Source organism: Phocoena phocoena, chromosome 2 (genome assembly GCF_963924675.1).
Source record: "Phocoena phocoena chromosome 2, mPhoPho1.1, whole genome shotgun sequence".
Taxonomy (NCBI): domain Eukaryota; kingdom Metazoa; phylum Chordata; class Mammalia; order Artiodactyla; family Phocoenidae; genus Phocoena; species Phocoena phocoena.
In genome coordinates, this window is record NC_089220.1 from 147,954,668 (window position 1) to 147,968,391 (window position 13,724).

Below are 13,724 nucleotides of genomic sequence, written 5' to 3' on the forward strand. Positions count from 1 at the left end.
CTGCTCCTCCCTCCAGGTGATGACACAGCGAGAAGACGCCGTCTGTGAACAAGGAAAGGGGTTCTCACCAGACACTGAGTCTACCAGCACCTTGATCTTGGACTTCCAGCCCCCAGAACCGTGAGGAATCCATGTCTGCAGTTTATAAGCCACCCAGCCTGTGCTATTCAGGAGGGCAGCCCGTGCTGAGACAGCAATGAAAATGTTACCGGTACCCTATTACAGGGGACTCTGTCCAACCATTCCCCAGAGCGGAAAGCGATGGACTTGGAGGAACACTGGTAAAAGCAGAAGGCATTTTTTTGGACCCACATACAATCTGAGTATTAGAGAAATAGGTTAAATTCATGCAGGGTTTTAAAGAGAGCGATTTCCCTGCACGTCCTTATCTTAGGTGGAGGCACTCACCGCAAGCCGGGATGCAGCCGGCATTCAGAAAGCGCTCATCGCTCCTTCCCTTGGTAATTAGAACACGAGTGGACCTTCCGTGGGGGGTCAGGGCCCAAACACGCCTTCAGTAACTGTGTTGTCTGTTTCTGCTGTAGGTTCCCTCCGAGCACAACGGGCCGTGGGTGCCTCACCATCTTAAGCAGGGGCTGACCCCTCATCACACACAGATACTCCACTTCCCCGCCCTCCTCATTCTGCTTCTGGAGGGGTTCACGTGTGTCTGCGTGTGTGTGCGGGTGTGTGTGTGGTGTGTATACGAGCATGTGTAACACACACACGTAGCGTCAGTAACAGACTTTCCTAATGGCACCTGGGGAGACACTGACCCCATGAGACCCGCACAGAGGAGACTGCGGTATCCTCCCCCCAGGACCATGGTGTCACCTCTTGGGTGGACGCGACTGTGTCTGTGGTCACCAGCTCTCCTAAAATACCCAAGAGGGCAGGTCCCGCCCAGGGTTTTCACACCCTTTGTGGGAGAGGCCAGGTGCCCGGGGAGACGTCTTTATCCTCCCCTCTGTGCAGATGGAGGCAGACGCAGCCGTGGGGTCAACTCCACCTCCACGTGGCCCGCCTCTGTGCTGCTTCAGCCTGTGTTCTGTGTCCTGGCCACAGGCTGCCTGACCTGCTGCAGCGACGGGCCCCAGCAATTAGAGAGCCTCTGTCACGTCTCCAGCTACGCTGTCCCCAGAGATGAGGGCCCTTGGACCGAGGTTTTAGAGGATGCCATTCCGATGCTGCAGATGTGCTCGCCTGCCCCTCAGGGCCGCGCCACCCAGGCAAGCAGGCGGTGTCTGAGCGGAGAGCGGGACCCCCCAACCAGGGAGGAGAGTATCAGGCTGTTCGAACACAAAGGCAGAAAGCTGGGCGCTTACGGTCCGTGGTGAGCTCGTAGGGCGAGTGGAGCCGCGCGTCTCCGCAGGGGGATGTGCTCACATAGAGGTGGAACAGGACATCCTCCCTCAGCCGGTAGCCGCCCTCCTGCAGCCGCACGAAGATGGAGCGCTCGCTGTCCTCGCGCCGCTTGCTGGGGACAGAGAGGGGCCCCGTCAGCTACGGGAGGCCGGCCGGGGCGCCCGGTCCATTTCCTGCATGAAACCTTCTGGACCAGCTGCGGAGCAGCTGGGTGAGAGCAACCGGCCCACAGAGGCTGCATCCTCGGCCTCCCCGCCGCCCACGGTCAAGCCCACCCTTCACAAGCCCAGCGTCCTCGGTACACATGACCCCGAATGTGAGTGTCTGTGACACAGCCATCCTGTGGGTCACGGTGCTCCCTGTGTGCCCGCAGGACGCTGCGCTCTACACGGCCGCCGTGGGCAGATGGTTCTGTTAGACGGAGAACAGGGATAGAGAGGCAGGGCTCGGCCGCAGCCCAGTGAGGAATCCGGCGCGGGGACCCCTCTTCTTCTGCCTCGGCCGTGCCCCAGGGCCGTCCTCCCCACACGACACCCCCCTTGCCCCCCTCCTCAGTGGCGGTGAGGAGCACCCTCTGCACAGAGCGGGCCTAGCTGTGGCCCCTCCCAGACCCGTTCTCACCAGTCACGGGCGGCTCCTTCCCGCCGGTCTTGCTGTTTTTACACGTTCTGCCCCATTGGTGATGGATTCTGAGAGCACGCAGGCAGCAGAACAGACATTTTCTCCCCGGGAACCCTTGAGGCATCCCACCAGCCTTTCTGCTTCCCTGACTGTGCTCCTTCTGCTGCCAGGCCCCCCAGGCCCTCCCCAAAACCTCAGAGCAAACGCCTGGCCCTGGTTTTCTGCAGCCGTTGCTGGTCTCCGTCCCCTAACCCCGATCCCCTGAGGGCAGGGGCCTGGGTGCCCCTGGCCTGGCAGCTTGGTGCCAGCACACAGCCAGCCCTAAACGTCAGCCTGGGGCCACGTTGACACATCCAGAGTTAGGGGTGTTTGGAAACATTTCTGACCTGGCAGTTGGATATTCAGGAGAGAAACCCTTCCCACATTTGGAGAGATTTCCAACTCCCTTCCCCACATTCAACCCTGGCCGCCCCATCCGCCAGCCTGGAACCAGGGGGAAGCTGCAAATCAGGGTCTCGGACAGAAATTAACTGAGTGTATGAAGGCATTGCTTTCCTGAGTCTACTCAGCACCTCTGCACCCGCCTTCCCTTTGTGTGGCCCCTGCACAGGCCATGGGCAGGCGGGAGTCACCGCCTGAAGCCCCCAGGCCCCTGTTGCTAGCGGGTTTGAGGAACGCTGCTCCGGAGGGTGTGGAAGGACAGCGGTTCTGGCAGAGACACACGCTGTGCCTACAGCCACCCGTGATTCTGCTACTGCTCAGGGGGTCGTAGAGGGAGATGCCCCCCAGGGGACAGCCTGCTGCTTCCTGATGGCCGCCCAACAGCACTAGGCATCCCACATCTGGGCACGTTGCTCAGGGTCTTCATTACAGAACCCCTCCCTTTAAGATGCAAACATGCAGGGAGGAGGAGGAGGCCAGAAACAGGGCGACAGAACCCATCACTGGCCGCCTCCGTCGTGGTGCCTGGGGACCAGGTCCAGGAAGGGTTTCCGCTGCGGGGCAGGGTGTAGGGAGAGCCCGCCCCACATAGCAGGACAGGGCTCAGAGCTGCTGGCTGGGCTCGTCTGGGCAGTTGAGCCTGGGGGCCCCAGGACGAGGCCTGGGGAGGGAAACAGACTCGACCTGGAGTCTGGGAAGGGCTGGTGTGCTTTCGGGGCATAGCCGTTGGCACGTTGAGGGTCGGCTGGGATAGAGGGACACCAGGCACGGGGGCTGCATGGCCGCCCGGGATCCCCGCTCACCTCAGGTGCAGCTCCAGCTGTGCATACAGGAAGTGGATCAGCGCCCTCCTGGCCACGATCTCCGCATGGCAGTCGTTGACCACCAGCCCCTGGTCATTGATGTACTCGCCGCTGATGCACTTGGTCCCCGAGGACAGGACGATGACCTGGGCTTGCCTGACGTCCAGGCCTGGTGGACAGAGGAGGCGTCAGAGCCCTGCGGCCACTGCCTTCCCCGTGGGGCGGTGGGTCTGCTCTCCACCTCACCTGGCACCGCCGCCCCCGCCCCCTTGCATCCAAGCCTCAAGTTCACCTGTAAATAGCCAGCCAGTGGGACAAAAGGGACTGGGGGGGGAGGCGTGTGCACACCTGGCTCAGTTGTGAGGCCGGAGTCACGCCCAGAACTCCGTTCACTCCCCAATCCCAGCCCAGTGGGGATCCGAGTGTGTGAACCCCGATTCCTGGCCTGAAGGACCTGAGGGCCGTGTCTCCCCACGTGTGTGACCCAGACAGGGCGGGACGCAGGCCTGTGGTTGAGGAAGATTCGTCCCTTAATTGGAAGATTCTCTGACAGGAGGGCCTTATGCTCAGGACGGAAGGATGTCTGTGAAGACAGACCGCAGGCCAGTCCCCGCCCGCCCGCCTATGCCTCTGAGGCAAACTCAGGACCATTGGCCACCTTCCCTGCGTGGAGTCAGCGCCCCTCAGAACCCCGGATTCCTGCACGAAGGGACACTTGCTTCTCTGCTCCGCTCATCTCGGCGGCTTTGCCCTGAAGCTGGGGCATGTCTCTGCGTCTGGACTCAAGGCCCAGCCCTGGAGCAGCAGGAGGTCTGGGCACCAGGCAGTCTGGGCCCTGAGGCTCCTGTGAAAGTGCAGCCTGGGCCGAGGGCCACTCTCGACGCCCACAAGAGGCCAGAAGAGACAGCAGGATGCCCGGGCCAGCGCGTCCCTCTCTGGAACCGCCTCTCACAGGAGGTGCGGGCGTCCTGGTGGGGCGGCCCCTCCCTGGGCCCCACGCAGAGCAGGAGCCGCCTGGGACTCCGGCCTCGCTTCTGGGGCCGCATTTCAGGAGCTCCCGAAACAAGCTCACACCTGAGAACAGCGGCAGCAGCGGGGAGGGGCTGCTGAGCTTTCTGATTTGACGGCCCAGGCTCTCCATTTTCCCTAAAGAACAGCAGGGCAGATGGGAGGTAGGTAGCGGCAATACAGCCTCCCTTCCATCCAGCAAGTTCCGTCCTGAGATCCTTATGACCCCATGGGGGGCATAGGAGGGGCCATGGCCCCGCGTCCCCCTCTGGTCCCTTCGAGGGCCGCGCACAGCTGCTTCCTAGCAAAGCTCATGGGTTCGTGGTGAGAACGAAGCAACTGGCCTTCTGTTTGGTGTGGCTGTCGTATCTCTGCACGTTGTGTGAAAATGATGTATGTAAAAGTGATTTACTACCGCAATGTTTGCAAGTGAAATAATATGAGTGACCCAATACTGACCCACCGGTAGGGGACTGCTTAGAGCGGAGTACGTTCATCTGTATACTGGGCCCCTGTAGACAAGTTCTCTGGAGGAATAGAAAGATTTCTAAGGGATATCGTTATGTGACAGAAGCAAGGTGTGGAGCAGCGCGTGTACAGCCCACGTTGTGCTGTGAAGGGCAGGGGTGGGGGTCAGGGCTGGGAGCCACCCGCCCACCATCAGCTGCTGCTAAGTCAGCCGCTTACTGCCTCGAGGACATGGAAGACACGCGATCCCCGGACCGGAGACCAAGGGCATTGTGACTTGCAGCACCGCCGGCAGCAAGAGCCTTGTGCCTGCTCAGGTGCCCTTGCCCGTCTCAGGCGATGTGTGCAGGGGGCTTGCGGGTGCCTGCAAACACAGCCAAAGAAACGTTCCAGGGAGAGTGACCGCCCCTCTCTGGCTGGTCTCCTGCATTGCCCTCCTCAGCCCGAGGACTGGTGTGCTCACGCCCCAAAGGACTCACCCCACCCTCTCTCCCCCAGCAGGGAAACTGCCTCCCAGCACATGCGAAGGTGACTGGGCCAGCTTGCTCCCCAGCTGGCCCACACCTGATGCATGGAACTCCCACGCCATGCATGCACCCTCACCTCCAACTCTGGGAAATCTCTGGGAATGCACTCTTAGTTGTTTAGCCGGGACTAAACAATTCTTAGCCTCTTCCAACTCTCAACAGATTTTCACAATACTACATCTGACTATGGAGGAAATGATTACCAAATTTCTAGGAATAAAACTGAAGGTAAAATATACCAACCAGTATCAAAGAAACAAACACCCAAACTATAGAAACTAGAGACAGAAAGGAGCGGCATTCACCCTGCGTGCAGACCGCCCGATGGTATGCTGTTCGATTGGTCGTGACGCCCTGTTTTCTGGGCCGTGTCCAGTGAGTGTAATGACTCAAGCATTAGCGTTTCCACCACCCACTGGGGGAAGCCAGGCTCTTCCACGGTGTGGGCTCGGCGTCAGGAGACCCTCCTCCACGGTCCGCTCGATGCTCCTGCACTGTTTCCCTCTCACCCAGGCTCCCAGCACCCCCTGGGCTTTGCACCCTGAGTATTTGCAGAGAACCTCCTGCAGTTTCACAGCTAGTCATTATTTGGTCCAAGTCTGTGTTTAATTCTCAGTCTTTTCCTGCGATTCAGTATTCTACTCTTCTCAGCTTTCTATTCTCCAAATTTCCTCGAGTCAGTTTGAAAGCAAGTTGATTTTAAAATGTCGACTCAGGGCTTCCCTGGTGGCGCAGTGGTTGAGAGTCCGCCTGCTGATGCAGGGGACACAGGATCGTGCCCCGGTCCGGGAAGATCCCACATGCCACGGAGTGACTGGGCCCGTGAGCCATGGCTGCTGAGCCTGCGTGTCCGGAGCCTGTGCTCCGCAACGGGAGAGGCCACAACAGTGAGAGGCCCGCGTACCGCAAAAAAAAAAAAAAGCCGGCTCAGACATGTCTGGTCTGTGACGGATGTGCTAGGACTGAGACTGACAGGAAAGATTTTCACTTTTGATGGCGGCGGGGGGGACTTTCGCCCCCTGGGATCTTGATTTACAGCGTCTCCACAAATCGGAAGACAACAGTGTCCCAGCAGGGCTTTCAGTCTCTAACCATTGCAAATGCACCAATTTTAGGAGGACAGTTAGTTATGCGTAGGGATTTGTGCATTGCCCTGTGGATGAGGAGCTCAGAGGGAACCCCATGCAGGCCCTAGGGAGTCAGCTCTCCCCACGTGCCCTGCTGCCAACCTCCTGATGCAGTCTAGTCTTTTCTGGACTGAGGGACGTGGGCTACTTCTGGCTCCAATGGCTGCTGACCATCTGGTTGGTTAGTGAAAACTCTTTCGCTCAAGGTGATGATGCAGGTATGAGCCCCCGTGAGATGGGCACCCCCTCGCCTCCCCTCTCCCGACCCTTTCATCCGCAGGAGCTGCCTTCCTGCTCAACTTCCGCCCCGAGGTCCCTGACCTGGGACTGACCCAGCTCCACCTGCCTCAGCTCCCGGGACCGTCCTTTTTCCCAGGCTCCTGCTGGTGGGGTGTCCAGAGCCCTAAACTCTGGGGATTGCCAAGCCCAGCAGAGCAGGACACAGGACTGTTGAGAGGTGCCCTGAGCAGACCCGCAGGGAAGGGCCATGGTGCTGGAGGCCAAGCCATCGGCAAGAAGCCAGGACCCTGCTTTCCCCTGTTAAACCACGAGGCCTGTGTTTCCTTACAGTGACAGCCCCCACTTGGGAGGACACCAAGTGCTCCTCTGGGATGTACGTCCCAGCAAGGCCACCTGAGCAGGTGGATGAGTCTTGAAAAAGTAAATATAGGGAAACTGGGTGAGAAAGGAGTATAAACCAGGACCCTAAGTGCACGTATCTGAAAATCAAAAGCACTTCAAAGGTACAGCTTTACCCAGCTTCACATTTGCTCATTAATTAGTTCCGACCCTTCAGAATATTGTTGTACCTGCAGCCATGTGGGGTGGGGGGTGATCCAAGCTGATTAAATTCTCGGCTAACGGACAGGACTGTGCCCAGCAACTTTGCTGATGCTTCTTCCTTCCTCCTGTCCTTCCTCCCTCCCTCCCTCCCTCCCTCCCTTCCTTCTTTCCTCCCTCCCTCTCTCCTCTTTCACAAGCAGGCGTGACCAGCATGTACAACCTGACACTCATGATTAGGGAGAATGTGGACTATTTTGTTGAATAAGACGACATGGTTTAAACACCCCAAAACAATCCCTGGCACAGAGACAAATAGTACATATTAGTGTCTTCTTTTTATTCTTTCACTAACAAACTTAGCGTTATGTTTCCACTGGGGAAAAAAAAAAAGATTGTAGTTTAAGAGATTGGAAAAAAAATGGGCTTAGTTTTATGGCCTCGAGATAAAATAGTGTTGGGTTTTTTTCCCCCGTGAAATCTTTTGGGCAATTAAATGCTGGGTTATGTCCTGATGATCATACAAAAGCAGAGCATTTGAGCAGCTTTGATGGGGGGATCTGATCTCAAAAGAATGCAGCGCAAACTCTGTCTTCCTCCTTTCTTTATGTATTTCCTCACACGCACCTCCTTCCCGAGGAGGAACTAAGGCATTCCGTGGGAGAGTGGCCCAGGGTCAGGGCTCTGACCCATCGGCACCTGGTGATTTCTTCCAGACTAGACTACCGTTCATCTCTACATGAGTCGGGAGTGGGCTGTCTGGGCCTATTGTTACTTTCCCCTCTATTTTAAGGAGGGACATTTACCATAAACAAGTCAGCATGCATGCTACGCGGGGTCAGTGGAAAATCTATCCTGCATTTTGTGGTTTAAACCTAATAGTTTAAACCCCAGATTTTTTTTTTTTTTTTTTTTTTGCGGTACGCGGGCCTCTCACTGTTGTGGCCTCTCCTGTGGTGGAGCACAGGCTCCGGACGCACAGGCTCAGCGGCCATGGCTCACAGGCCCAGCCGCTCTGCGGCGTGTGGGATCTTCCCGGACCAGGGCACGAACCTGTGTCCCTTGCATCGGCAGGCGGACTCTCAACCACTGTGCCACCAGGGAAGCCCTAAACCCCAGATTTAAAATCAATTGTCCATCACACTCCTTATTGTGGGGGCACATCAGCCCCCATGGATCTTAATGCTTCTGAGCCTGTGTCCTGTGTCTCCACGGAGATGCTGCGTCAACTTCACGTTTCTCGGCAACCACTTAGCAATCATTATGATTAATTCCTTGGAATCCAGATGATAATTTCTCATCTTTTGTCACAGCCAGGGCTTCTGTTTAGGGTTTCTGTCCAGTTCATGTCCAGCTTATCTCCCTGTGCCCTACCGGGCATAAATAAAAGAGCCTGCTTTTAATTTTATGATCAAAGTAATTTCCAGTCACTCAGGGAGAAGATGGAAAGAAAGAGTTTTGGAATATGGGGAATAAAGTCCCTGAATCCCGCTTCTGCAAGGGCTCTGTGAAGATGGGCTTCCCCGAGTGCTCCTGGTGAACTGAAAGAAGTTTCACCCGTATTTAAACTGTCAGGATTTATCGAGTGCAAGTGGGAAAACAGTGTTTAAGTGCCCGTGCTTCTCAAACCAGAGCCCGGCATGGACCCTGCAAATGAGATTCTCCACCTCCCATGCTCACCTGAGCAAAACGCACGCAGCAAACACCTCCTACAACTCACGACTCAGAAAAGTTTGCTAAGGTTCCACTGCTGAGTTAATCTTCACGATTAACTTTACAATTTTCCCCAATAAGACAGGTCTGAACACTCTGCCCAGAGCGTCTGGCGCTCTGGATGGGGTTGTTCTGGGCTGTGTTCTCTCCTGCCCGACTTCAAGGGACGTGCATTTCTTCAGGGCACTTATAAATCTCAGATGTTTGTGTATGTTTAAAGCTGCGCATTAAATGGGAAAGAGTGTTTGTACAAGCCAGAGCTTCTGCATACGTTTTGCAGGCCAGGCTAGCAAAAGACAGGTTTAAATGTAAACTTCTAAAAATAGACACTAGGAAACTCTTTTTTTCTGGCTGTTTAATAACCTTAGAAATAAACAATTACATGGACAGATCTTCAGTATCACGCCCGGAGCAGCGCCCAGAGGTAACCTGGGCAGGAAGGACAGGAATCTGCCGCCACATTTTAGCGCCGCCCCCCCAAGATGTGAGGGTCACCCAGACTCTTGGTCTTGGTGTCTGTACGTCTTAAATTCGACAATAAAGATTCCCATCTTTCCCACTTCTCGGGATCAGAGAAATCAACTGATTAGTGTATGTGAAAATGTTATCAAAATTATAAATTTCATATCAAATAAGAATCATTATTAACAGCCCCTCAAGAATCTCTTCCTCGTGGAAATGCCTGGAGCAGTTGGAGCCATCGCTTGACAACGGGCTCAATAATGTGGTCCAGGTTTGGGTTCGAGAGGGTGGTTTGCTTCTCCTCCCTTTCCAGACCCCACGGGAAGGAAAGGGTTCCAGAGGGAGCAGATCTGTGACTCTGGCGCGATGGAGGAGGGTGGCTTGACCTCCACGGTCTGCTGGAGAAGAAGCCCTGGGGGTGCAGGGGAGTGAAATGCAGAGGGTGGAAAGGGGTCCCAAGTTCCAGCACAGACCAGCTGCTGCAGGGGCTACTCGTGTCCCAGAGAAATCGTGATGCCCCAAGTCGGGGCCAAGGGCAGGTGAGAGCCTGCATCCCAGACAGGACTCATCAAGTTACATTTTAATTAAGTGGCTGCCCCACTGGGCCAACCTCCCAAGAACACAGAGTAAAAGGTAGATTAGCAACAAGGAAGGAAGGTAAAAGCCTGGGGATTAACTCAGAATATTAAAAATTTGACAAAAATGTGAATGAAGGAAAGAATTTAAATGATATAAGGAAAAACTGCACAAATTAACAGCTTAAATATGTCAGGGAAGGACTTCCCTGGTGGCACAGTGGTTAAGACTCTGTGCTCCCAATGCAGGGGGCCTGGGTTCGATCTCTGGTCAGGGAACTAGAACCCACATGACACAACTAAGAGTTCGCATGCCACAACTAAGGAGCCGGCGAGCCGCAACTAAGGAGCAGACCTGCCACAGCTAAGGCCCGGCGCAACCAAAAAGAAAAAAATGTCAGGGAAGGTGACTGGCTGACATCCGCACAGTCTTATGAAATTATGTAGCATTCAAGTAAAAAAGACCCTTCCCTTCTGTGGGCAGCGGTGGGGCGACCACTGCAACTGAATGTGTCAGACAAGATGTTTCTAGTCAGAGATACTAGATAAGAGATCATAGAAAAAACCCTTGAAAATACCGAGGGCAAGTCAGCTTGAGCTCAGCATCCCCCAGCAAACACTTCCAGGAGCAAGAGAACCAAGTCAAGACACTTAGGGAGACGTGGACATTCAGTTTCTCTCCTGCACATTTTAATGGTGCTTCTAGAGACAGAAAGAGGACGGCGTGGATGCTGGGGATGGTGGTCCAGGCGGGAGGCGTGGGGTCCCCTTGGCCGGCTGGGCAGAGGCTCCGGCAGTGGGGGAAGCCGGTCTGCGCCGTGGGTGAGAAGGCTTGGAGGTCGCGTGACCTCCCAAAGCCGTTTAAGAAAGTCTAGCTGCTGAACCAGCCTTCAGTGTGATGTGGTTTGAGCTGGTGGTGGGGGCCAGGAGGACAGATGTGACCCCATGGGAGGACGTGCTGTTTCTGCAGAGACTTTCCCGCCACTGAGAGCTGCGTGCTTCCAGGAAACCACCTGGCTCTGCCGTGCGATTTACAGTGTCCTGAGCGGTGGATGCGGCCCAGGGGTTTCAACTCTTGGACTCACGGCACAGGGGAAATAGAGAAGGTAGTTATGGTACAGAACAGAGTATAAATGTCATTGGTGATGACAGTATAAAAATACGTTCATCGTGCAGAGAAGTCAGCTAGGAAAGACGAGGGTGACGGCCGCCATCCCTGATTTACAGAACAGGAAATGAAAATGCACCATCGAAACTCGGCAGGGTGAGCATACACTTAACAAAGGTTTAAGTGTATACTATAGATACAATAACGAAAAATAAAATATCTAATTTTAATAGTGCGGATCGATATTTAGAATAGAAAATCTAGTATAGTATTCAGAGTCACAAGAACAAAAATTTAAAATGATTAAAATGTCTGCTTCTGAGTTTGCTCGGGGCCAAGGGTAGGGTGGAGATACGGCTTGTTATTCGTAAGTTCTCTTCTGTTTGAGTTCTTACCAATGGCTGCAGTATTTTCATAAAGTAAAAGCTGTTCTGTTCATAAGTATGTATTTTTGCTATCACATTTCTCAGAACGGTTACAAAATGGTCTTAGGCTCATTCATGAGAAGGACCCTACGTGAGCTACTTGATGTGTATGAATTGGCTTCCCACCTAAAAATGAAGGGGCAACGAGTCATGTTTTATTTCAAGATAAGTTTAATTTTATAACATTGTGATATATATTATCAAAACTAGAATAAGACACATCACTCCCCTCTTAGAGTTTCTTAGGCATTTGCTTGAATAACTGAACAAGAATTAAGATTAGGGCTTCCCTGGTGGCGCAGTGGTTGAGAGTCCGCCTGCCGATGCGGGGGACACGGGTTCATGCCCCGGTCCGGGAGGATACCACGTGCCGCGGAGCGGCTGGGCCCGTGAGCCATGGCCGCTGAGCCTGCGCGTCCGGAGCCTGTGCTCCGCAACGGGAGAGGCCACAACAGTGAGAGGCCCGCGTACCGCAAAAAAAAAGAATTAAGATTAGATTGCCTATCAACTTTAAGTAAGTGAATATTTGAAAGTATTTCTATTAGTAATTTTGCACAATCCTCCCTAATCTCTTTTTAATCAACATGTTTATTAAATCTTCTCTTTATAACAGGAAAGTAAATTTCAGCAATTTATCCTTCCATGTTCATAAATTACTAATCACCGTAGGTTTACCTTGTAAAGTCTCACTTTCACGTAATACATTTACTTCCTTTAGATAAATTGCCTGAACGTAAAGCAGCGTATTAAGTATCATTTCCCCACCAGTCTTTGTGAAACATCACTGCTTTCCAAGGGAAGTCTGAGAGTAGCTTTCCAGATTTCCTGGAATTGAATTTCCCAGAAAAGTGGAAAGGTGTTGGACAATCACAGCTATAGAGCTGGGAAGTATTGAGAAACTACTCACTAATCCTACTGACGTATGCGTTTGGGGTTGGAGTACATTGCACAACAAAGAAGAAATGTTGGTTGGTGCCTTTGCCCTCTCCCTCCCCGCATCCTTCCTTCTCTCCTTCCCATTCATCACTCAGCCCAAGCTAATTTAAACTATGTTATCCTGGAATCTGTGCAGAGAAATGCACGTGACACTCCAAATCTTAAAATTTGCCAAAGTTTGTGGCTGTGATCCTCCAGCCCTGCACGTAACTTCTTTTCACATCGTATCTAAACTCTAAGAGTCAGGAAGGCAGCGCTGGATCTGTTTTGTTCTCTGCTGTTTGCCCAGAAGTCAGGAGGGTCTGCGGCCGCGGCAGATGCCCAGTCATAATCTACGGAGGACACAGACCTGGCACGTCTCTCTAAATGCTGTATGTACACGAGCACACTTAACCTTCCAATGACCCCCAGGTAAGTTTGACCATCACCCCCTTTTAAAGGTGGGGAACCGAGTCCCAAAGAGGCCAGCTGGCCTGGTCACAGCGCTAGTCACAGGAGTTGCTGGGTTCAACCCTGGGTGGCACCCCACTGGGTCCTGGTTACCATGTCCCCGGGGGGGCCGTGTCTGTGCTCCGCATCCTTTACGCGTGCAAAGTGGAGCCCGCATCCGGTTAGTGGCTGCTATGGCTACGTGGTTGGGGCGCCACCTCCAGCAGTCGTGGTCTGAACTGAGGGGGCTCTTAGCCCTTAATTTGGGACATTCCTTATTCTACAAAGGGGCAGGTGTTACCAAATGTGAGTGGATCGGGCGGGATGCCTGCCACCAAATTCAACAGTATCATTGATGGAACAGAATTGCCTTTGACTTAGAACATTATAGAGTAATTTTTACATTTCAAACTTTTTCATGTACTTTATCCTAGGCACCAAGTTACATTGTGAGGAGGCATTTTTATTTCCATTTTACTAAGATGCCCAAAGTGGAAGGGTTGAGTCATATGTCCTGACCCCAGTGGCCTTGCACTTGACACTGCAGGAGCCCCCGGGCATCCAGAATGAGGGGGAAAATGGGCCGGTCGTCTGGCTGTTAGTCGACTTCTAACATCCATATTTTTGGACATCAGGTAGATGGTCTCTTCAAGTCTTAGACTTGGTCTACACTGGCAGAGAAAGTGTGTGTCTTTGAAACCTAACTAGCCCAGAAGTCAATTATTTGTTTTCAATAATCATTCTCTGGTAGGTCATTACCAGTTCGCTCCAAACTTTGGAACTAGAAACAGTTGAATTCAAATAACCAGCTAGCTACTTATTAGTAGTAGGTTAGTAGTGAGGTGTTTTCACCAAAAGTGACAGCTTAAAATTAAGCATCACTTTCTCCCAAACTGGCTTGTAAGAGCGGCCACGACCTTGATGGTTGGATGGACT

The 13,724-nt window shown here is 53.4% G+C and overlaps 1 protein-coding gene across 1 annotated transcript in view; it reads right to left on the reverse strand.

The window, feature by feature from the left end:
- Positions 1-13,724, reverse strand: part of ADARB2 (adenosine deaminase RNA specific B2 (inactive)) — a 363,774-nt gene that overhangs the window by 19,146 nt on the left and 330,904 nt on the right. Inside the window, exons 5-6 of the mRNA XM_065871875.1 lie at positions 3,231-3,399; positions 1,326-1,477 (exon numbers count right to left, since the gene is read on the reverse strand). Coding sequence (XP_065727947.1) covers positions 1,326-1,477; positions 3,231-3,399 — 321 coding nt within the window. The remainder of the gene's footprint in view (positions 1-1,325; positions 1,478-3,230; positions 3,400-13,724) is intronic.